This window comes from Ceratotherium simum, chromosome 24 (genome assembly GCF_057802395.1).
Source record: "Ceratotherium simum simum isolate JZ-2026a chromosome 24, ASM5780239v1, whole genome shotgun sequence".
In the NCBI taxonomy this organism is placed as follows: Eukaryota; Metazoa; Chordata; class Mammalia; order Perissodactyla; family Rhinocerotidae; genus Ceratotherium; species Ceratotherium simum.
Window position 1 is genome coordinate 36446247 of NC_141923.1, and position 23936 is coordinate 36470182.

Genomic DNA, 23936 nt, shown 5'->3' on the forward strand with positions numbered 1-23936 from the left:
AGTACCTTGTTCTCTTCCCATTTCATAATATTTGAGGACTAAATACAGAACATATGAAGCAATAGGGACTTTGAATTGCTAGCAATGCAGGCTTCTCCCAAGGTGCCAGAGGGGTTATTAGATATATGCCTTGGCATGTTACAGATTGCAGAAGTCTCTTCCTATAGAGACACCATCTAAGGTGGCCATAGTTCACATAAAGAATACTAAAGCTGGATTTTCTGCCTGATCTAAAAGCATAAGACAAAATGTTGCATACTGTCACTTGCCCTCTTTGACGATTGCAATTCTAGACTAAAGATGAAAGTACCAGGTTGTTGTTGGCCTTATTTCATTTAGGAAAGTGTGACAAATGTTACTGATCACTTTGCGGTCATTGCAAAAAGGCAACTTTTGGAGGTGCAATGTTAGCAAATATTCCCCGAATAGCTCGAAAGTCAAAGTAAAATAAATGAGACAAGCCACAAAAGTAGTACTACCCAACATTATAATTTGTAAATGTATTTCTGATGGGACAGTTTCTTTCTCAATTGAAAAGTATCTCCCAAGTACAGACAAGGGTATCAGGGGTTTTATTCTCAGAGAAACATATTTGGGATATTATGAGCATAAATAAAATTGTAATAATGATGTTTCATTTCCACCGATACTTTCTGAGTACTAATTCAGTTTCTTTTTTTCTTCTTTTTTTTTTTGTGAGGAAGATCAGCCCTGAGCTAACAACTGATCCCAATCCTCCTCTTTTTGCCGAGGAAGATTGGCCCTGGGCTAACATCCAAGCCCATCTTCCTCTTAATTCAGTTTCTTTAATAATTTGATTCTGAGATGGGAATGCCCCAAATATAGACATATTCCAACCACATTGGAAGGTATAGCCCTCTCTGTAATTTAAATTAATATTTGATTTATCAGTGACTTTCTTGGGAGTTTGAGTAGCTTGAATGAGTCTCTGATCTGTTGGGTAAGATCACCAAATAAATTTGTACACACAAACCTGAGATCCATATCCCAGATTTATCAACATGTAGACACCCATGAACAGCCAGCCAGCCTGATGACTTTGCACTGCAATGTCAAAGTCAGAGTCCAATGTGAAGTTTTTTTTTTTTTTTGTGAGGAAGATCAGCCCTGAGCTAACATCTGATGCCAATCCTCCTCTTTTTTCTGAGGAAGACTAGCCCTGAGCTAACATCAGTGCCCATCTTCCTCTACTTTATATGGGACCTGCCACAGCATGGCTTGACAAGCAGTGCATCGGTGTGTGCCCGGGATCCAAACCGGCGAACCCCAGGCCACCGCAGCAGAGCGCGCACTTAACAGCTTGCGCCACCAGGCTGGCCCCCAATGTGAAGTCTTAAAGACAAAAGGCTTCACTATTTCAGTTTCGTGTTTTGAAGAAATTGAAAGATTTGGAGCATTTGAGGGAAAGGTGATAAGCCTAACTGATAAGAAACGTACAATTTATGGGCGGGTCCAGTGGCGTAGTGGTTAAGTTCATGAGCTCCACTTCGGCAGCCCAGGATTCACGGGTTTGGATCCCGGGTGCGGACCTGCACACCACTCATCAAGCCACGCTGAGGTGGCGTCCCATATATAAAAAAGTAGAGGAAGATTGGCACAGATGTTAGCTCAGCAACAACCTTCCTCAAGCAAAAAGAGGAGGATAAGCAACAGATGTTAGCTCAGGGCCAATCCTCCTCACCAAAAAAAAAAACAAAACTAAAAACAAACGTACAATTTCAATACTTTGCAGATGGCAAATGACTCATTTTTTAAGAAATTATAAATCTCTAGGAGTAAGTAAACTAGTTTATTTCATGTTTTAGTTAATGAAAAAATAGGGGAAAAAGGTCAGATACCCATCTAAAATCATTTAAGTGGTAAAAAAAAACACAACCATGATTTTCAAACATTCAAATGGTGCTCTATTTTTTTTTTTTTTTAAAGATTTTATTCATTTTATTTTTCCCCCCAAAGCCCCAGTGGATAGTTGTGTGTCGTAGCTGCACATCCTTCTAGCCGCTGCACGTGGGACTTGGCCCCAGGATGAACGGAGAAGTGGTGCCTCGATGCGCACCCAGGATCCGAACCCGGGCCACCAGCATCGCAGCGCGCGCACTTAACCACCAAGCCACAGGGCCGGCCCTGAATGGTGCTCTATTAATCCAATTTTAAAATTGGGAATCTAAGGCCCCTAGATTAAAAGATTTCAGATTAAATGACTTGTTCAAGGTAGTCAGTGGTACAGTCAGATTTTATATTCCTGACTTTTGTTCTCATTGCTCTGTCTAATCCAATTGACTTGGAAAATCTCTCAGAACTGCTAAAGCATAGAGGGACTAAATAAGTACAGAGGTGGCTTTCTTGAACAGAATGTGGATTATACACTGCTAACTCAGTTGGTGGAACATGAAACTAGTCGTCTCAGGGCTGCAGAACCTGTTATTTTTCGTGGTCAAGAGAGGAAAGATATGCGTTGGATTGGAATATGAACTGGCAGTAATAATACCTAGGGTCTGGTAACCAGCTTAACTGTCAATAGCCCCAATTAACTGTGGGGCTATTTTGGACACCCTTTCAAAATATCTGAACTCTAGTTTCCTCCCCTGTAAAGTAAAGGAACTTTGTACTTATTTAAAGTCCCTTCTAATGCCAAAATTCTGTGACTTCACATAAACTTTTTCCAGTTCAAAAGTACATTTTAAAAAATCCACCTTGGGGCTGGCCCAGTGATGTAGTGGTTAAGTTCACATGTTCCACTTTGGCAGCCCGGGGTTGGCTGGTTTGGATCCTGAGCTCAGACCTACTCACTGCTCATCAAGCCATGCTAAGGCGGCGTCCTACATGGAAGAACTAGAAGGACCTACAACTAGGATATACAACTATGTACTGGGGATTTGGGGAGAGAGGAAAAAAAAAGAAAAAGAGGAAGATTGGTAACAGAAGTTAGCTCAGGGCCAATCTTCCTCCAAAAAAAAAATCCACCTTTAAGTATACCTTTAAAGATTTAAATTGACCTTGGGAGAAAGAACATATATATATTAAAAAAAATTTTTTTTGGTGAGGAAGACTAGTCCTGAGCTAACATCCATTGCCAATCCTCCTCTTTTTGCTGAGGAAGATTGGCCCTGAGCTAATATCCATGCCCTTCTTCCTCTACTTTATGTATGGGATGCCACCACAGCATGGCTTGATAGGTGGTGCACAGGTCCGTGCCCGGGATCCGAAACTGTGAACCCCAGGCTGCCAAAGCAGAGCACGTGAACTTAACCACTCCACCACCAGGCTGGACCCAAGAAAGAATATTTTTATTTTATTTATTTTTTGTGTGTGTGAGGAAGATCAGCCCTGAGCTAACATCCGATACCAATCCTCCTCTTTTTGCTGAGGAAGATGGGCCCTGAGCTAACATCTGTGCCCATCTTCCTCTACTGTATATGGGACGCCACCACAGCATGGCTTGACAAGCGGTGCGTGGGTGCACGCCCGGGATCTCAACCTGCCAACCTGAGGCCGCTGAGGCCGAACACACACACTTAACCGCTTGCACCACTGGGCCGGCCCCGAGAAAGAACATTTTTAATTGGTTGATTTACTTTGCTCATTACCAGAATGTACAAAGGATTCCTACAGATTACTAACTGTTTTGTAACAAATCAACTTTCCTCTTATTGACATAAAATAGGAAATTAATGACAGCTTAATCAGAGTAAAGAAAAGATCTGAAGATCTTGGGGACTACAATATGATCCAGTGGTATCTTACTGACACAAGAGAAGGTGTAAAGAGACCTGGGACTTTGCAATTAACTTTCTGTGGCCTTATGCAATATCTTAGCTTCTATCAAATCCTAGGCCCTGTCTTAGGGGGTCAAAATGAAAAAATGAACAAGACATAGTCCTGGGCCTCAAAGAGCTCACCATTTGTTGGGGGAGCTATCTGGATGAAAAAATAATTGAATATAGTTCATTAAGTGCTATAATAGAGGGAAGAGAGCCTAGAACAATAATTCTCAAAACTGGCTACACATAAGAATATCCCTGGGAGCTTTTAAAAAATACAGATGCTCTTGCCCTATCCCTCAGATATCATGATTTAAATAATCTGGAGAGGGGCCCAGTGAATTGATACTTTTAAAAGCTCCCAAGGAGATTCTATTACACAACTAGGATTGAGAATTCCTGGGAAAGAAGAAGGGCACCAGACTCAGGTCTTAAGACAAACAAGCACTGGTCAAACAGACAAGAAGGGAAGAATCTTTCAGGCAGAGGAACAGCTTTGTGCAAAGGCCTGGAGCTAATAGAACTCGTATTGCATCAGGGGAACTGCAAATAGTTCTGTAGAGCTCAGTGTAGGATGTATAAGGGAAGGGGGATAGAGCAAAAGATGAGACTGGGAACATAGGCGGGAGGCAGATCATTACATGATCTGTGAAGCAGTTTTGACTTTATGCTAAAGTCAGTGGGAAACCAGTAGGGAAGTGATATGATCTCATTTCTGTTTTAGAAAAGATAGTCTTGGCGGTGCTGTGGAAGATGGATTAGAGGGACTGGAAGCAGGGAAACCAATTAAGAGGCTGTGGTAATCCAGGCAGGAAGGAGGGCCTGAACTAAAACACTGGCACTAGGAAGGAAGAAGATATTCAAGGAATGGGTAACTAGGAGGCTGAATCAACAGGGAGTAGGATGTGGTTGGTGAGAGAGTAAGAGGAATCTCTGGTGCATAATTTTCCTTATTTTGTACCTACTTTTGCTCGTTTGCCAGTGTTGGATCTCCCCGGACGTAAACATTTCATAGGTAGAGAGGAGCAACTTTTTGTGGACTTAACAACATACAATGTGATTTGAATCTAGTCATTTCAAAATGCTCTAAAAAGCTATCATATCATATCATTGTATATCATATATCATATCATTTCAAATGCATATCAAAAGCTATCAAAATAATCAGACGCTGTTTACAATCCCTAAATAACTAAATTCTTGACATGCTTAAGGCCAAGCATTTCCACCCAGTTTGGTGGTGAGAGAGAGGGGAAACCGCACTAAAACAAAGGTCTGAGAGATTTTAATTAACACACTTGGCTGTGCCCTGTCTTTAAATCTGTCCAAAGCAAACAGAGGGAGAGCTTCCTAATCCTTCAGAGATTCATCTGGCAGTGACTTCAGAAAAAAGAGCCTCCCTCCTATATCATCAAACTGATTCTCTTTCGCTCTTTGTTGTTCTGTGTAGGTCTTTGATCCTAGAATTGTCTAAGACAGGAAAAAAAAAAAAAGACAGCTAAAACATCAAAGTGCATTCACTTTGCAAATCCTCTAAAAATATTATATTACAATGTACGTTAACAAACGCATTCCAGAAATCTACACCCTCATCTATTCAAGCCTTTAAAATGATTTTGAAAATGAAAATAGTTCTCACCAAATTAGATTCATTTTTGCCAGTAGTTGCTCTGCCCATAGTTGTAGTGCCCACAGTACCTGGTGGAAAACATTAGGAAAATGAGAGCTTCCTTTGAGAGAAAAACTAGTTTTATTTTGAGTTGCAAGGCTATTAACATTCATCACAGCATCACATCACTGTAGGACTGACTCTGGTATTGGCATGGATGTGGACTTTCTAACGATTGTTTTAAAAAATAACTTCATCCAACAATATTTTTAAAGTTGGAGTGGCAAACTTTTCTGTTGAGAACACATGTCCCACAGGAAAAAAAAAATCACTTGAGGATTACGTGCAAGTAAAAATTTTATTTGAGAGCCTACAAAAGGCACTTCTAACACAACTTTAAATGAAGAAATAGGATGATAAATCGTATACACATCTACACACCCTCGGATAACCCAGATACATATTCCACAAAAATGGCCAACTGTGGATAGTGGAGAACAAACAAAAGATAAAGGTGGGGGCCAAGATAAGAAAAAAGAAGCAGAGAGAATGACAGGCTGAGATAGAGAGGGGGAAGGGAGGCAATAAAAAGGGGAAAAGGGAGAATTGTAAGGTGCTAAATAGGCTCTGTGGTGAGTCTGCCCTGGGTTGGGGTTGCCAGACTAGAATATAGGATACCCAGTTAAATCTGGATTTTAATAAACAGCAAATAATTTTTAGTATAAGTAAGTCCCATGCAATATTTGGGAAATATTTATACTAAAAAGTTATCATTTATCTGCAATTCAAATTTAACTGGGCTTCCTCTTTCTATTTGCTAAATATGAGAACTCCAGCCTAGACATGCTGCTCTCCTGAGTGTGTGATGCAAAAAGTTTGGAACCTATTGTCACTCATTGAAATAGTCATAATATTAATAAAAGTATAGTTCTTTTTTTTAACCTTCAAAGTTTATATTTAAGAAAGAGGATTTTTATTCCCCGACTGGACTTCTGCAGGGTTTTATAGGGAGTGAAAGAATGACATAGTTAGAAATTAACTTCATAACCTACTAATACCATAAACCTAACCTTGACATTCAAAAGGTTCAAGTTGCCTCAAAGCTTAAAAAAGCCTGTATTTGAGAGCAATATTATTTATCCAGGACCTAGATTTGAGCTAGCTATGGGTTTCCGCCCCTGCCTTTCGGCAGTTTAGCTTAACACTAGTATTTTCCTTTCAGCAGCACCTGCTGGTGTGCATTTCAGCCATCAGGAAGAGTAACACTAAAGCGAAGTAAAGGTTACAGCTGGGAAGAATGACTTGCTTTGGGAACAGAGGGAGTTAGAGAGTAAATAAGGTCTCAAGAGTATTCGTTTCCCACCTCACTGGGCTTTCATCTGAATTTATAAGTGTAGCAAAATATTCACATCCAACCTTTAGCTTCTTCTCAAAAGAGCTCAAAAAAATGCTAAGACTTTTTTGCCGGGGGGGGGGGGGGTGGTTATAGGGGAGGAGAGAAAAGAAGGACATCAGAATCGAATGTCTTATCACAAGTTCTATTATTACTGAAGGTAAATCTCTTCTTTAAACACCAGAAGGTGTGATGGGAAAGTCAGCTGAATTTAAAGATTGTTTGGTGCCTGTGCTCTCTAAGATAGGTGACTGCCAAAGGTCACGAACTGCTCTCTTGACTCCACAGAAGCCAGGGAAGGGCTGCCATACACTCTGGGTCAAACTGTAATTTTACACTGGTGGGAAAGAAAATCCCTTCAAGTGTGATCCGTCTCTGGAAAGACCAAAAGGAAAGACTTCACCCTAGGTATAAAATGTTTTCCTCTTCTATAAGACTACGTAATACAGTATGCTAAACAAATAAAACTGACGATGATGGCAATCCTACAATCTGGGCCTCAAGGGAATTTGCAAGTAGAGATTGACTGAAGTGTAACCAAGTCAGTAATATTAACACAGGATAGTATTTTGCCGGCTACATAGATCACACCACTGCAATGCAGCCAATCAGCACACAGGACAGTTGATGTGGGAGGAGGGATTCTTGGCCAAGAGCAGCCGGAGAAACCCTCCCTCTACTTGGAAATGCCTAGAACAGAAGGACCTATACCCTAAGGTGCGTCCAAAATTACATTCTACCTTTCTTTCAGACAGGTTTGTGAAATTCAATTCTTTTGAAACTAGAGGAAAAGGAACACTAGACAGGAACACTAGTAAGTACTTAAACTTCAAAAAAATCACCACCCTGTGCAATTGGCCAACCCATTTTTTAATTCAGTGTCTCAATCACTTAATTTATCTGTGGTAGAAAAAAAACAGTATTAGATAGGGATTGTGGAGGAAGTGGGCAGTGGCTGTTGTTGGAATGGAGGGAAGGGTAGTTCAGGGAGCAGAATGATAGGTAAGGACTATGCGGAAGAATACTGAATTTAATATGGTTTAATCAAGGCTGCCAGTAATACACCTTGGTGCCAAGGAACATGACAAAAAACATCAATAATTTTTCTTTCTTCATTTGACATATAAATGTAGCACATTTTATCCAAGGGTAAGAGAAGGCCAATCCTCCCACAGCATTTCATGTTTCCTGAATTACCACTATTTGTGGACTAGAAGCCTGGATGTGATTGGTGCCACCTACTGGGCTAAATGCAGAATTACAAATCTGTCGACCCCTTTGAACTGTTCTATGACGGAACAGATTAACTTTAGGAAGTATGATTCTTCACTGTGAGGATTACACATTAAACAGTGATAAGTTTGGATTCGAATCATAGCCTTTAGAAGTGGAAGAGTCATGAGAAATCACATACTTCAACACTGTCATTTTATAGCACATTCTAGGAGATGATATGGATATCATCTTTGGATATAGGGTCAGAAGCCTGGCTTCTCTGAACTTGTTTCTTATTCTATAGTACCTACCACATAGAGTCATTGTGAGGGTTACACAAAACCAAATGTTTTCAACATGCTGTATGATGTGTTGTGGTTGCTTTAGATACGCAAAAACCCTGACACTAAAATGACTTGCCCAGGTCAGGAGTAAGGCCTGCACCTCAAAATCTCACTCTAAATCCAGTGCTTTTTCAGTTAAAGTACTATTTCCCAAAATTTGATGGTGAGATTATTTTAAGTGGCCTCCTAGATAAATTTAGTAGGTGCTGGAACACAGCATTAAATACTATAAATCACAGTGAGAACATTATTTCCTTTCAATTCCTTCAAACTTGATGGCATCAAGAAGAAAGCTCTATTTTGGTGCTGGTTTTCTTTAAAACTCTCTACCTCTTGCTAATCTCATTTCCTGATAAAGATAAAACAGGCCTCAGGCTTCAGCATCTTGTTAGAACATTAAGATTTTGTTTTCTGTATACTTACTATTACAGAAAACTATATTGGTTTTTCATTTAAAACAGTAATATAAATTTTATTTTCAAGGAATGCATTTAAGAAATTAGAGAAGTCAATCTAAACAGAAAACATCGAGTAAACAACAGTCCAAGTGACACAGAAGTTGGGAAACACTGAGCACCACCAAACCACCTCCCTGTCATATCACTGTTGGCAATAATATTTTAACATAATTACTTTGAAAATCCCTCTATGAAGAGAACTAATATTTCTTTTGTTTTATTTTCAATAATCAAACACTAGGTTATAAATAAGTCAACATAACCAAAATCTAGGACTCAGATTTCAGATACACATGGGCTCAAACAAACCCAAAGATTTTGTATGTGTGTGTGTGTTAGAAAATGAAACTGGCCTATAATCAGTACTCAATAAATGCGCAATCAATAAAACACAGGAGCAATGGGTCCCTCATGCCTGTGCCTGCATTCATTTGTGGTAACTGAACAGTTAGTGTCCTATCACTTAATTCTCCAGCACCATAAAAGGAGAGAAGAGAAAAGAGGGTGTTGATCTCGGGCTGTCCCAGTTCCAAGTTCACAGATTTAATGTTCTGCAAACAAGGAGAAAAAATCTCCTGAGATGATCAAGTTAAATGGAACCCTTCACTATTTACTAATCATGGCTTGATTTGAATCTGGAGCTAAAAGATTTTTGGCTCCTTACCCTATGGATCGCTCAAGATGGCCTTCAGCTAATTTTAAATGAAATAAAACAAGGATCTGTCCTCTTCCTAACCCTCCTCTCCTCTGTCCTTTCAATTTGTGTCTTAGTGACTTTATATTGCTTTTGGTTGTATTCCAGGTTCTTACTGGAGAAGAAAACCTCAAGCTTTCTGCTGTCCAGTTCTTATCAAACAACAGTTAAAAGAAAAATATGAATGGAATACTAGCTGAAGGATAGGTAGTCCATCCGAACTCCTAGATTTTCTAAATTTTACATATGGATCAAGTCAGACCAGCAGAGTGCTGTGTACCTGGACCAAATCATCTTAAGCTGATCCATTGTTTTTAAAAATTTCAAATTAATAATTTCTTATCAGATTGTGCCAGGGAACAGATAAGAAACAGCTTAGGAAATTTAGATTCTGAATTCATTTTAGAAATATTGTTGAGGACATTAATTACTATAACACACATAGAGTGTCCTGTCCCCATGATAAGGACCTGTAGGAGAAATTTCTCTCTGGTCTCAGTACCAGTAAAAGCTATGATTCTCCTGAGCAATTGGTTTATTGTTATTTTGTGGATGCTGTAAATCCATGTTTCTTTTTCTGGGAAATTCAGAACCAAGTTTGAAACCTACCTTTACCAGCTATATAGTACTTCCATTATGCATTTTCGTATATTACTTGACTCCAACTTATTTTCCCTTTGCCTTGATTTACTCATCTATATATTTAATCTTATGTGCTGTGTGTGATTTTATAAGCTGTTCAAGCCCTTTATGGAATAAGATTGAGAAGAAATTAGAGATATGCATAATGATGCTGATAAAACATTGTCATTCCTTAGCCATGATTTCTCATTGCACATCTCTTTTTTAAAATACAGAGTTCAGATTCATAGATCTCTGAAAATTTAAGAACCCTTGCCTCCTGCCCCTCAGAAGCCATTCCTTTATTCTATTTTTTAATGGTAAACTATATGATTTCCTCTAATGATGTCATAAATCCTTTGGGGGAAAATGGTGAAACTCCCAGAGGAATATCTGATTGGTGAAATTCACAACCATCATCAGATGTGTATCTCCTTGGCCTTCTGTTCTGAAGTAGCAGAGTTTATTCCAATAAGATTTATGGGATCAAACTACTATAATTCTTAGGAATGGGGAGCACATGAGGAAGAAACTAATATTTTATCAAGTGCCAACTATGTATCAACTACATATGCTAAGTACATAATATATTACTTAGTCTTTACAAAGGAAAATTTCATTTTCTCCAGAAGAATCCTAACTTTGGTACAAGAGCTTCTGAGTAATAATAATAATGATGATAGTGATAACATTTGTTACAACACTACTAACATTTAACTTACTGCATGCCAGGCATTGTGTTGATCACTTTACAAGTAATGGGATCTCCACTGTGAAATAAAACAGAACAAACCTCAAACTGTGTGCCTATGACACTCTACCTACCTTGGGACCCGGAAGGATTCAAAAATGCTTGCTTTGTCTCAAAATTCTGCTGTAAGTACAGTGATAATTTCAGGTCATTGGCCTTCTGGTAGTTCTTCAAGGCTTCAATTCTCAGCTCAATTGCTTTGCCCAAGTCGTTCTACAAGAGAACATTTTTCAAAACTACTCATATAGTATTGGCTTGTCTAAATCCACAGTTACCCAGATCCTTTTAACTCGGAAGTTAAAAAATGATCCCATCATGCTTAGTCTTTAAAAGTTGGGCAGAGGGGCCGGCCCAGTGACGTAGCGGTTAAGTGTGCATGCTCCGCTTCAGTGGCCCGGGGTTTGCAGGTTCGGATCCCGGGTGCGCACCGATGCACCGCTTGTCAAGCCATACTGTGGTGGCGTCCCATATAGAGCAGAGGAAGATGGGCACAGACGTTAGCCCAGGGCCAATCTTCCTCTGCAAAGAGAGGAGGATTGGCATCGGAAGTTAGCTCAGTTCTGATCTTCCTCACAAAAAGCAAACAAAAAAAAAGGAAAAAAAAAAAAAGATAAGTTGGGCAGAAAGTACATGTGATTTTTTCCCCCCATTTCACATAGAACAAAATCAAGACCATACAAAAAAATGCTATTTATCCCAAGTTACTCAAGGGGAAGCTGGAGATAGTTCTGTCCAGCAATCTCCCCATGAAACATTTCCTTTAGCAGGACAGTTGGTAATCCAGATGAGGGAATGAGGCTTAATATTATGAAAATAAAAGCCTTTATATTGTATGAACGAAATTGTACCCCATGTCCAGCCTTGGAAGACCTTAGTACCTGAAGACTGTTGGCTTGTTCCTGATACCTGACCCATGGCATTTTCCTCTGTTGCTTTTCCTGGTGGAAGAAAGAGCCTCTGGGTGACAAAGTAAATTGAGATCAGAAATCAGTTTTCTCAATATGCTGAAAAGACTTTATAGCAAAAATCTGGTGTCATAGATTCACTTATAAATTGGTTTCAACTACACAGCTCTCTTAATTGGCCTCACCTGTACAACCCACTTTCCAAAAGCTAAAAGCTAAATGAATAGGATCATTTTCTGTGAATGAGTTGGTTATGGGAAGATTAGTCACAAGCATAATACCTCTAAATAAATGTTCAAAAACAAATTAACAAGTGTTTTGACATCACAATAGCTATTGCAGAGCTGTCATTGTTGGTACAGCTTCTCCCACTTTGCCCTAGCTAATATGATTTCCCAGAAACTTGCAGTATCACTCTGACTTGAATATAATATCTCAAGGGAACCAGATCGCCTATAAAATTTTGCATCAGTTCAAGAGCACACCAGAGTTTAGGCAGATTACTGCTACCTTAAAGATTTCTAATCTATTAGCTCTAAAAGCCATTCTAGTTCAGAAAGGTCATGCCACCTTCCTTGTTTCCTTCATTTTCTCTGCACATGATGTCTCCAGTTCATTCTTGGTCTTCCTGGGATGAAAGAAGAAAGCTAAAGGAGTAGGAGGTCTCAGGACAGAAGTACAATGTCTCAGCAGACAGTAAATCCAATGTACCCTACAGGCCCAGGTAGATCCTACCTATCTGCCTACCCACACTAGCCCTGATTGTCAACAGGCTGTTTCCAGCTGTGTGGCACCAACAACCTTGAAATTCTAAGTACCATGCAGTCCACTTGCCTTTCTGTCCTGCAAGTATGCCTTGTTTTTTATCTGTGGTGCTTTTTGTTGATCACCGAGTTCTTCTGTGTCGAATGTCTGTAGAGAGACATTTTGGCAAAGCTTTAAACTGGTGGGAATTAGTGAGGGAAGTGGAAAGCCAATACGGGCCAAGGCTTTTGGTTCTTGCCAGTCAGCAAATTCTCAGGGCCCAACCTGAACAGCGTGCCACCAAAGGGGGTTCAGAATGGAATGAACCCTTCCATTGGTTCCTTGAGAATACCTTATAATAATAAAAACTATTAACTGACCCCTTATTATATGCCAATTCCTACTGTAAGCCTCTTACTGCATTACTCTAGTTATACTATAGTACATTACAACCATTCTCATTTGATCCTCACAGGACTATTTATTTCCATTTTATAGATGAGAAAACTGGGACTTGAAGAGGCTAAGTCATTTGTTTAGAGTCACAAAGCTGGGAAAGTACAGAGCTGGAATTTGAACCAGGTCTCTTGGACTCTGAAGCCTGTGTTCTTAACCACTAGGCATGCTGCTTTTCTCTCTCCGTTTCTTCCTGTCTAAAAATATGGGTAGGGAAAGTCAATCAAAAGCTAAGGTATATGGATATCCCTTATAAAAAGTCTTACGGGAGCTCTGGAGAAGCTGGATTTTGATAGAGGAATTGTGCTGGCAGATTTCCTATCATAAGGCCTCAAGAACGCAGGAACTGAAACTTCTGACAATTCATAGAACTGATATGTAGCTGCCACTGAGAGCTAGAAGCAGATGTCAGTACAAGATGCAGGGCTTGATGGTATCCTGATTATTTGCAGAAAGGTGAGATGAAAAAAGCAGTCAGAGAGCACACCACACACCTGTTTATATCACAAGACACAACCTGCTCTTCTAGTCTTGCAGTCTGTGAAAAAGCACTCAGATCCCAAGGACTTAGACCACAAAGGAATTTTCACCCCTGCCTGGTTTTCCAGCAAAAGGCCCTACTATTATTACCTTAAACAAGACCATGATTATTGCAAAATCAGAGGGGAATTAGAATTAGGTATTCATTCAACTTACATTTATTGATTGTCTACTATGTTCCAAGCATTGTGCTATGTGCTAGGGATTCAGGAATGAACAAAGCAAATCAGATACTGGAGGAGCTTATACTCTGGGGCGGGGGGGCGGGGGGGTGGTGGTGGGGCAGGGAGACTAGAAACAAGTAAAATAATAGCCATAACAAAATAAAAATTATAATAAGCTTATATTATAAAAAGTGTTATGGAGGACATGAACAGAGTTGTATAACAGAAAGTAGGAGACAGGGTGCCCTATTTTAGATGGAATAAACAAGGAAGGCTTCCCTGAGGAGGTGACATTTAAGCAGGTACCTGAAGGATGAGATAAGAAAATAGCATTTCAGGCCAGGGATGTAGCAAGAGCAACAGCCTTGAGATAGGAAAGGTCTTGGCATATTTGAGAAATCACAAGGAGGCCAATGGGAGAGGGGAGGACTTCCATGAGAGGAGACTAGAGAGGTAGGCAAGAGCCAGATCATGCCACAATAAGGAGTAAAGGGTTCTCATAAGAAGAGTGACACGATTTGATTGTTTTAAAAGCATCATTTTGGCTGCTGTGCAAAGAATGGATTGGAATGAGGCATGGGTGGGAGCAGAGACATGAGAAAATGAGGGTGGGGATCAGAGGAAAGGCAAGTTCTTTGCTTTATGGATTGTAAGACAATGCTTTCAAGAGATCCTTAGAGGCACACCTTGTTCCATAGCATCTGCATTTCCTTCCGAAGCATCTGGTTTTTCCTTTCCTGTTGGAGGGGGAAAAAACCAAACAAACAGAAACATGTGTTTGTCTAGTCATTAAATTCAAGTTGGAAGAAATTACTAAGTAAAGGAAGGAAAGAGGTTCAGGGACATAGTAACCCACAGAGGAAGGCAATGAATGGGCCTAGTCCAAAATCCAGGAACATGGGAGATGAGTTTGATGATGATGATAATAAAAAAATAATAATTTTGAATAACTTTAATTATGGTATGATATCAGTAGAAATGAGTTCCTCATACAACACTTACGATATTCTAATCATATGGTAATTTCTCTGGGGCTTAGATCACTAATTTCTAATTTTTAAGATCCTTTACATTGTTGATTTTAAAAAATCTTACAAGAATCTCTCAGAGCACACTATTTCTTTTACTTTGATGGGTATTCTCTATTCCTTCTGAAGTGTGAAGTGTTAATATGCTCATGTTCATTAATCCCTAGATGAAAAGGTTTTTAAAAAGCCAGAGAAAAAGAATTTTTGCTAGCCGATCCTTGTTCTTTCCAACATTTCATCTGACTCCCTTCGGATCACCCTGGACTTTCTAGATCAAGGAGACGTGAGTGTTGGAGCATCAGATGCTAGAGACGAGCACTGTCTTTGCTTCCACATCTGACACCAGCAATGGAATTGAGCCCTGTTCAGGAGGCCATCCCCTGGAGCGCCCACCAACACCTTACCAGATTCTGCTTCATCTCTTCTGCTTCTTTAATGAGCTCCATGACTGCAGACTCATCACCCCTCTTCCCTGCCATGATCTGCCTCATGATCTGCAGACTAGAAGGAAGACAGAAACATCATACAACATAATACTTCATAGAGAAGAATATTAATAATCTGCAACCAGTCAGAAAGCACTCTACCACGGGAGTGAGATGGGAGCTGAAAACACAGGAGTTAGGGGACTCCTTCTGGCCATAGATGGTCTCTATAGGATAATTCCATTCCTAACTGACATTTATTTTAGCTATGTGCTCTATAATGAATTCTGTGCTCTTTAACGCTCAAAACCTAGAGAGCCAACAGCCAGTGAGACTCCTCTCCACCCCTTCAGAAGAAAGTTTTGGTGTATGACTTTTGGGGTAGTAAGGGGCACTTTTGCCCCTGTGAACAAGAAGGTCAAAGAACCTGTTGTCTTCAGGGTAAATCCCAGAATTATTCCCTACCCCATATCTGTCCATCTCCTTCACTTTGCTTCTCCATATAAAGACATTTGAGTTAGTTGGGGAAACCACTTATAGCCTTACGGTAGCCCCAAGAGAATCCAAGCCATCAAGAAGTTTCTAACAAAATCTGAATCGATACCAAGTCTTTTGACTGTGAGAGAGGATGTTCTTTCAAGGCAATAATTAATTTATGTTTATGTTCATTGTACTTTTTCCTTCTCAATTATAAGGAGAGAAGCAAGCCTTTGTGTTCTCTTGTCCCGAGAAAAGTCTGAGTTTCTGGGTTGTAAGCAGCTGGTGCTCGACCACGACTTTCTGCCTGGCTTTTGCCTGAGATGCTTATGGTAAGGGTAGAAAATGAAGGTAGACTCATTAAGGTGAGATTCTCTGAGACTAGAAAGAAAACGGAGAGTTGGTGGGTCTCAAGAACAGTGACTGCCCTAGTGAAGAGTTAAAACCTCAACTGGGTAGCATATTTAGAGAGGCCAGACCCTAATCCAGAGGACTCCTAGGCTCAGAAAAGATTGTCGTTCCACTGCTTGGCTTGGAAGAGCAGTCGTCTATCCTAATGTGATTCCACAAACATGAATAAGGAGGTATCAGTGAGACCAAGATAGATTGAAGATATTAAAAGCTCTTATCTGTTTCTTGGGATGGACACCCTAGGGAGAAGAATAACTGTAGCCCCATGAGATGAGGGCTGAGTCATATTTAATTTTACTAAAAGAAAATAAAAGGTTCCTTGCTACTCTGATTTTGTGGTTACAAATTCTTTACCTATTATAGCTGAATGTCTAAACCTTTTTTAAAAAATATAAATTTTCATTGCTATGAAAATCCTATGGATTAAAGTTCTACAGCCTTTTTCCCTCTAGGAAATCCTGAGTAGGGAGCCCTTACCTTCTTTGTTTTTCCTCCAAGTTAGACATTAACTTTTGGAATAAGAGGTTGTTCTTATCTTCTAGAGGTTTAAGCATCTCTAGCAGTTCCTGCTTCCTTAGCTTTAAGTCCTCATTCAATTCCTTCAAGTAGTTGTCATCTATTTTAGAACTTCTGTGGGAAGACACACCACAATATCTTCATTTAGCGTGGGTTGATAATAGAGACTCTCTTTTCCCTCCCGGGTAGTTACCATTTGGCATCTTCTGTCAAAGACTCACCTTGTTTTTGAGGGCAAGTAAGATCCTGGAGAGTTTGAACTGCTTGTCATCTTGAAGGGAAACTTCTACTCTAAGAATAAAGCGGTCTTCTTGAAAATATACCTTCTTGTTCCATTCAGTTAAGTCATCTTTTTTGTGCTGCTGTTCTTGAAACTCCTGTTGCACTGGACTGATTTTAGCTATAGCTTGAGGTCACAAAGGCCCTAAGACCACAGAATCAATAGGTCTTTTAAGTAACTCCAACAACAATGACAGCTTGTTGACTGAAAATACAGTGAATTACATCTGATTGATGCTTTTTTGATTTTTTAAAAATTTCTTCCCTTTTCTTCCTTTTTTTTTTTGAGAGGAAGATTGGCCCTGAGCTAACATCTGTGCCAATCTTCCTCTGATTTGTGTGTGAGATGTCACCACACCATGGCTCGACGTGCGGTGTGTAGGTCCATGCCTGGGATCTGAACCTGCAAACCCTGGGCCGCAGAAGCGGAGTGCATGAACTTAACCACTATGCCACCAGGCTGGCCCCCTGATCAAGTTCTTGCCTTAGCTTTAGCCAATGCCAAAAGTTTTGCTCTGAAGTCTTTGATTGAATAGGACAGAATCACAACACATCCATATTATGGAATTCCTACTGTGTTAGAAAATGGTGGCCTGTCAAAAATAACTCATCAACATCATCTTCCTCGGCAATTAACCTCCATGGAATGTCTACTATCTGTAGAGCACAGTGCTGGATTCTGTGAGTGAGGAAAAGACAAAGATAAAGCATGTACTTTCTGGGGATCTTAGGAGGAGGAGGGGATACCTCTAAGGGATATTTTTTAAAAATAGAGACCAAACTGGCAAATACAAGGTATGGATATAAAATTGAGTAAGTAATATACTATATGAGCCAATTGTCATTATTTTCCTTTCTTTAAAACTTGATATATCACAATGGCAAGATAGAATAATATTGGACACGTAGTAAAAGGATATACTTTGTGAAAGATCCATACTGTCAATATATCCTTCCATAGCCAGGCCCTTTCCTGGGAGGCTGTAATTCTAGACTTACCTCCAGATTCTGATTCTGCCTCCATTTTCCTCTCCTTATTAAAACCACATCTCTCCTAGACCCTAAGATCTCCTGGCTTCATCTATGTCACTTAGTGAGCAGAAGACAACCCCAAGAGTTACATATTTGTTTCTTCATGTCCTTTAAACATAGTTTTAGGGCAGTATTTTCAGTGATGATCTCAACTGTGCATTGTAATGTCAATTTCAAGTATTAACTGAGCATTTCCAGGCATTTTCTAGAGGCATTCTCCAAAGTAACTTAAACTCATTGTCTTTTGGGAAACTTTAAAGGCAGAGTATTTTAGTGGAAATAACACAAGATTTAGTTTGTCAGATCTTGGTTTGAATCTCAGCTTCATTGAGAGCAGTGAGCTGACTGTGACAAGTTACTAAATTCTCTGCGTCTCAGTTCCCACTTTTATAAAAATGAGAATGGTAAATAAAAAGGTTTGTTGTGAGAGTGAAATGTAGTATTATGTGAAGTTCCTGGCTCAAGTCATGCATTTACATTTTAGTGTGTTTTTGGTTGTTTTGGGCTTGGGTATTGTTTAATGCCCTAAGTAAGCGGTCAAATACAAAAAAGCGGATTATACGAAGCTAATGAAGCTTAAGCTTCAGAGTCCTTCATTTTCACAGACTTCTTCCAAAGGCCCTGTACCTCATTTTGTATCTATAATTTTTTCTTCCTTTTTGGAAAGAGAGAACTCCCCAAATTATACACATTTCAGGGTCCCATAAAGCCTGGATCTGCCCTTGGTTAGATATGCTATATACCTCCCTAAATATCCTCTACATCCAAACTTCTTTTTAGGCAGTCTCTACAAATACTTTTTCTAAAGCATATATGTGTCACTTGTAAGTTTTGTATGATGGCTAGAGTAATATGACATTGAATAAGAACATCCATATCAGGTGAAGCACAATGTACTTCACACTGGTTGCACTAGGAGTTCCCATGAAAAGTTTGGATTGAATGAGGGTGAGCAAACTCCACACAGTTAAAAGAAGGAACCAAGTGGACTGATTATTATTAGTGGCTTTTTAGACTGCGAGTGTGGCAGGTTGTGGCAAATAGTAGAGGACAAAAATGGCATTGATCACTAAAGCATGGCCTCTTTAAATTTCATGTTGTGACATTTGGTTGGCAGAATTATGTTAGAATTGTAAAACACTTAATGGGCAGGCAGCTTCCCAGCTCACCTTCCTTTCTGTCCTTGCTTGCAAATGATTGAAAGTGGAAGAACACTTGCTATTCTGATGTGCTCTTTTCTGTAGCCAATCAGCACCTTTTATTTCCTAACATTCCGATGCTTGTTTCTTCAACTTGGAATATGACTTCCAAGAAGAACATTTGCCCTGTAATAATGTACACAGACTTTATAGTAAAGAGCTTAAAACCAAAAGACAGTATTGAAAGGGAATAATTGAAACACTACATTATCTCTGGGACAGAGGTAGGGAGGGTAAAACTACAGATGACTGTTAGAAGTGGAAAGGAGGGAAGTTGAACACTAGTTTTTCCTGAAGTAGGATGTTAGGTCTTCTGTTGATTGAGGAAGCATGGTAGACAACTTTGGAAGAGTAATGACTCGATGTTTGGAATAGCACCCGAGCAGTGGAAAAGGAAGCCAACCAGGCAAGAATGGGAAAGGATTGCTAAGTAGCGCTAAGAGTCAAGGTGAGTTTGGGTGATGAAGATTTGTCATGCTGTGAATCAGCAATCATACAATTTTTCCAGCAGTACTTGACAAACTAGAAGCAATGCTAGAGAGAACAGATGGTTATTTGACTCTGAGCTGCGACTCGGCAGAACGGACAAGCAGAAGTTCAAGTGCCGGTGACAATATCCATCAAAAGGTTGATCGCTGTGTTCAGGCTCTACACAGGGAAGAAAAATGAAGAAGGGGGTGGCTAAGAGGGGAAATCAGGAAGGGGTGGAGTCTAAAGAGTCTAGGGTGGAAGAACAGGAGGTTATAGTCAGTGAATATCCTTCTGTGAAATAACTTGAGGGCATTTAGCACTGTTTAGATGAGTTATAGTAGTAATTCATAATTTCTTTTCTGCCGTAAACTTTCTCTTGTTTCCTGTCACTGCATAATATTCACTGAAACTCATGTGGTACCTCAAAATAGGCCTTATAATAAACTATTCACAATGACCTCATCCAACATTATGGCACTTGATTTTAGTATCTGTTAAGAAAAAGTGTGATTGTGCTATAATTAGAGAACTCAGAGCAATAACATTTTAGTGTTAGTTTTACCAGTAGAAAATCAGATTAGTCTTATTAAGCCGGGTCTCCAAGAGTAGAGGCAATTATTTTCTCATTAAAGCAAAAAAGAGAGAAGCTTTCTTATCCTCGCCTCCCTCAGCTTTGGTTGTGGCAACAAAATTACGGAATTCCTAAGGGAGGAAACGTGAGGACCTTCTGGCCCTATCTGACCCAGAGCCAGTTCAAACCTTGAGGAGATTATAAGAATTTTATCAACTAAAATAAGGAGAGAAGTGCTGGCAAAATCATAATGGCAAAACTTGTAGGCTCTTCAAGATCTCCCACATGTCCTTGCGCTGTTTGTTGTGAGCATTTTGTCCTCTGCATTACCTTAACCCTTGCTATAGCTGTCCTAAGCTAGGCTGCATCTATGGTTGGAATGAATCCAGGTAGTTAAGAAGATTGAGATAAATTTAGGGACTCTTGAATTCTCTGCGTTATTGTTGAGGTCTTTTTGAAAGTAATGCATTCTCTCACTGTGTCCAGACGGTACAGTGGTCTTCAAACTGAGCTATGTGAACTTTCACAAACACTTTTCAAGAAATGTGGAAACAAGGATAGTTTTCAGGGAATCTTTTGCTGGATCCTCAATTTCCACAAGTGCTCTTTTCTACAATGGATCTGCCTGAAAATGCCCCTTGGCCTCTTTTCCCATCTCCCCTATCCTCTTCATACTTTCCCACTTGTTAAAATGGAATACCTTTCAACCATCTGAAATCTCACTTCAATGACTTACTTATCTTACTTCAGTGATTTGCTTTGGGGGCATGTACAAACCTCTAGGGCATTAAACTAACCACAGTTCAAAATGTTGGTGTGGGGGTTAAAGAGAGTGAATGATGGTTAATAACTGGATTGCAAATTATTTTGCAGGTCAGGTGGTTTCCAATTCTTTGCTTTCAACAAAAATTGATGGATGACCTAATCAAATTGTCACCTTAAATTTATCGAAAATAAATGTTGATGATAAATTGCTATATGGGTTTTGGCTTATAATTCAGAAGGAGTTCAAAAATTTGAGCAACACTGCTATAACTAAACACCTTCCATTCGCATCTACTTATTATGGAAACAAGTTTTCTCAGTGAGTATTGTACATAAAGCAAAAAATATGAATAAAACTGATGCTGGAGTCTGTCTTATTCTAATGATAAGTAATATTCACCTATAAATACCTGAACTAAATAGAGGGAAAAGCAATCTACCCATCAAATTAATAGAAGCATTTCCAAAATAATATACCTAAAAATTACTTAGGCTAATGTAATTCTGAAGACATTTTAACACTTAGAACCTTAAGGTCACATGAAATAAAAAAATAAAGTTTCAATGTACATACATATTTTACAGAGAAGTATGATAGGGTGATAAAGAAAAGACTTCCAAGCATAAAATATGTTGCATTTGAATAAAATTCTGTGGAGGAAGTGGGATGGAAATACGACTTCAAGGAGAAAATGTAAAAATTTTGACTGCTAAGGAAGAGGTTGTTCATGTATTTATATTTTATTGGATATGAGTTTTTAAGCTTAATTGTATACATTTTAAAGTGATATAAAAGATTTGTTTGAAAATGTCAATATTACAATACACTTTTTAAATGTTTTCTGTGACTACTTAAACTTGCAGTAAAAAATGTTAGATGTCAACCTAAAAGCATGTGAAATGATACCTAGCTTTTCAAAATTCTTTTAGAACATACAAGCCAAAAAAAAAAAAGCCTAACGATCACTGCTCTAGGGCAGTGGTTCTTGGCTCTGATGTATATAGGAATCCCCTGGGAAACTTGTAAAAGCAGATTTCCAGACTCATCCCCCAGAGATCCCTCTCTGTAGATGTGGAGAGCACTCCCTGGTGATTCTGGTGTGTGATGGGTGGACTGGCCTTTGAGAAATACCACTTTAAGGTTTCCTCTCAGATCACAACGCATCAATGGAAAGCTGCTTACTGGAATCATCTTTTTTCTGGGCCATCTGTAGGACTGCCTCCTCTGAGTCATATTTTGTGTCACACCTTCACCTTTCACTTGGGATGCCCTGAGAAAATTTTATGAAGCCTTCTTGCATTTGTAAAGAAAAGTATCCAAGACATCACTCCATCACCACCTCTCTTCAGCCACAACCGCTGCCCACAGATGACCACACATCATAAATTTCTTTCAGAATTTGGTACTAAAGAAAGTGTTGCTTCTTCAGGGAAATACTGGCATGTATTTTTCCTTAGGGATGAATCAGTAAACTAGTTTTTTTTCTTTTCTTTGCTAGGAATCTCAGAGATAATTTTGTGACTTTGGACATTTGGGTCCTAACCTTCTAAACTAATTAATATTTTTCTTGGTCCTGATGTTTTTTTTTTTGTGAGGAAGACCAGCCCTGAGCTAACATCAGATGCCAATCCTCCTCTTTTTTGCTGAGGAAGATTGGCCCTGGGCTAACATCCATGCCCATCTTCCTCTACTTTATATGGGACGCTGCCACAGCATGGCTTAACAAGTGGTGCATTGGTGCACGCCTGGGATCCGAACCGGCGAATCCCGGGCCGCCGCAGCAGAGCACGTGCACTTAACCGCTTGTGCCACCGGGCCGGCCCCGGTCCTGACTTTTTAAATGCTTTTTTCTTTTTTATTGTTTTAATAAATCACCTCACGTCCTTTCTAGAGAAGTATAAATAAGTAAACAAATGAACAAAAATTATTCTCTTTGTATATATTTTAAAGATATATGGACACAATAGATTGGAACCAAAAGCATTTTCTAGTTTCATTCGTCTGTGGGTGTATTTGTGTATGTGCATGTGTGTGTGTGCATACATCTGTAAAGGAAGTTTTCTTTGCTTGTGGAAGTAGAGAATGATTGATGGAACTTACTGTTATATTTTGGGTGTACTCAGCTGTAAGGCATATTGGGATTTTAGGTGAACAACTGGGTAAATGGGGGGTAGGACAGACTAGATGGACTTGAGGGCCTACCTGGGTGCCCAGGCTTCAGTTCCATTAGGGAACTGTAGTACATAGCAAATAGGAAAAGTAGAATCTTTTTACATGGAGTAGCCTAACTAGTCCATAAGCAGACACAAGGTCTACAGAATTCACCTTAAAGGAGGTCCAGATCCCACAGGCTGGTGACTATGAAGGTGCCAATATTCCTCCAAATACACCTTAAATTTTTTGAGAGTCCTCAAAAATAATGTTTGGTAGAGGGTGGAAGCTAGTAATATGTATTCAAGAATCATTTATTTGTCCTATATTTTAAAAATCCTACTGTATGTCCTGGACCTTCCCAGCCTCAGGGTTACAAAGTCAAATGAGACAAATAAGATAAAATCCTTGCTCTATGACTTTCCAAGCATAGACCAGAATCCTGCAAGGGCTACTAGCCATAGGTCTCCTTTTGTAAATTAGAAAAAGGTGTCCCCTCTTGGCAATGAGGCCCCTCAGGTGCAAGGCCTAGCAAGGGGGAGGGATGCAGGCAGCCCCCACTTGCCTCCCTGGTGAGAGAGTCCCTGTCAGAGCACACTTGCACCACCATACGCAGGGTAAGTGCCTTAAATGAGAGAAGCTGGCAGGGTGTGGGTGCTCAGCGTAAGTGTGGAGCTCTGTGCTTGGTGAGACTGTGCAGGGATAGAGGACAGCAGAGGCCTAGTCTACAGTGGGGTGTGGGGATGGGAGCCACCCCTCAGCTCCAGCAGCAAATGCAGACCCAATCCTCCCAATTCTCAACGACTTTCAAGTGAAAATGGAAATTTGGATTTTTATGTAACCTCTTGACTATTAAATGTTGGACCAAACAACATATTTGTGGGCTTCATTTGGCCTGCAGACTGCCATTTTGGAAACTCAAGTCAAGGTAAAT

The 23936-nt window shown here is 39.7% G+C and overlaps 1 protein-coding gene across 1 annotated transcript; it reads right to left on the minus strand.

Moving 5' to 3' along the window:
- Positions 1-5132: 5132 nt before the first annotated feature.
- On the minus strand, positions 5133-16829 carry CCDC196 (coiled-coil domain containing 196). Its single transcript, XM_004426254.3, has 10 exons — positions 16755-16829; positions 16495-16647; positions 15109-15205; positions 14363-14413; positions 12596-12684; positions 12343-12436; positions 11746-11805; positions 10942-11080; positions 5422-5480; positions 5133-5252 (listed from the first exon to the last, which is right to left on the minus strand). The coding sequence occupies exons 1-10, from the start codon at positions 16802-16804 to the stop codon at positions 5133-5135; spliced, it is 912 nt and encodes a 303-aa protein (XP_004426311.2). The 5' UTR covers positions 16805-16829.
- Positions 16830-23936: the final 7107 nt, after the last annotated feature.

Bases quoted from the DNA above. Each gene is read 5' to 3' on its own strand.
- CCDC196 (XM_004426254.3), bottom strand. From the start codon at position 16,804: ATGACAAGCAGTTCAAACTCTCCAGGATCTTACTTGCCCTCAAAAACA. The intron at 12,437-12,595 runs GCATGGTACTTA...TTCTGTCCTGAG, and splicing joins GACAGAAAGGCAAGTGGACT to ACCTCCTACTCCTTTAGCTT. The intron at 5,253-5,421 runs GTGAGAACTATT...TTCCTGTCTTAG, and splicing joins GCAAAAATGAATCTAATTTG to ACAATTCTAGGATCAAAGAC.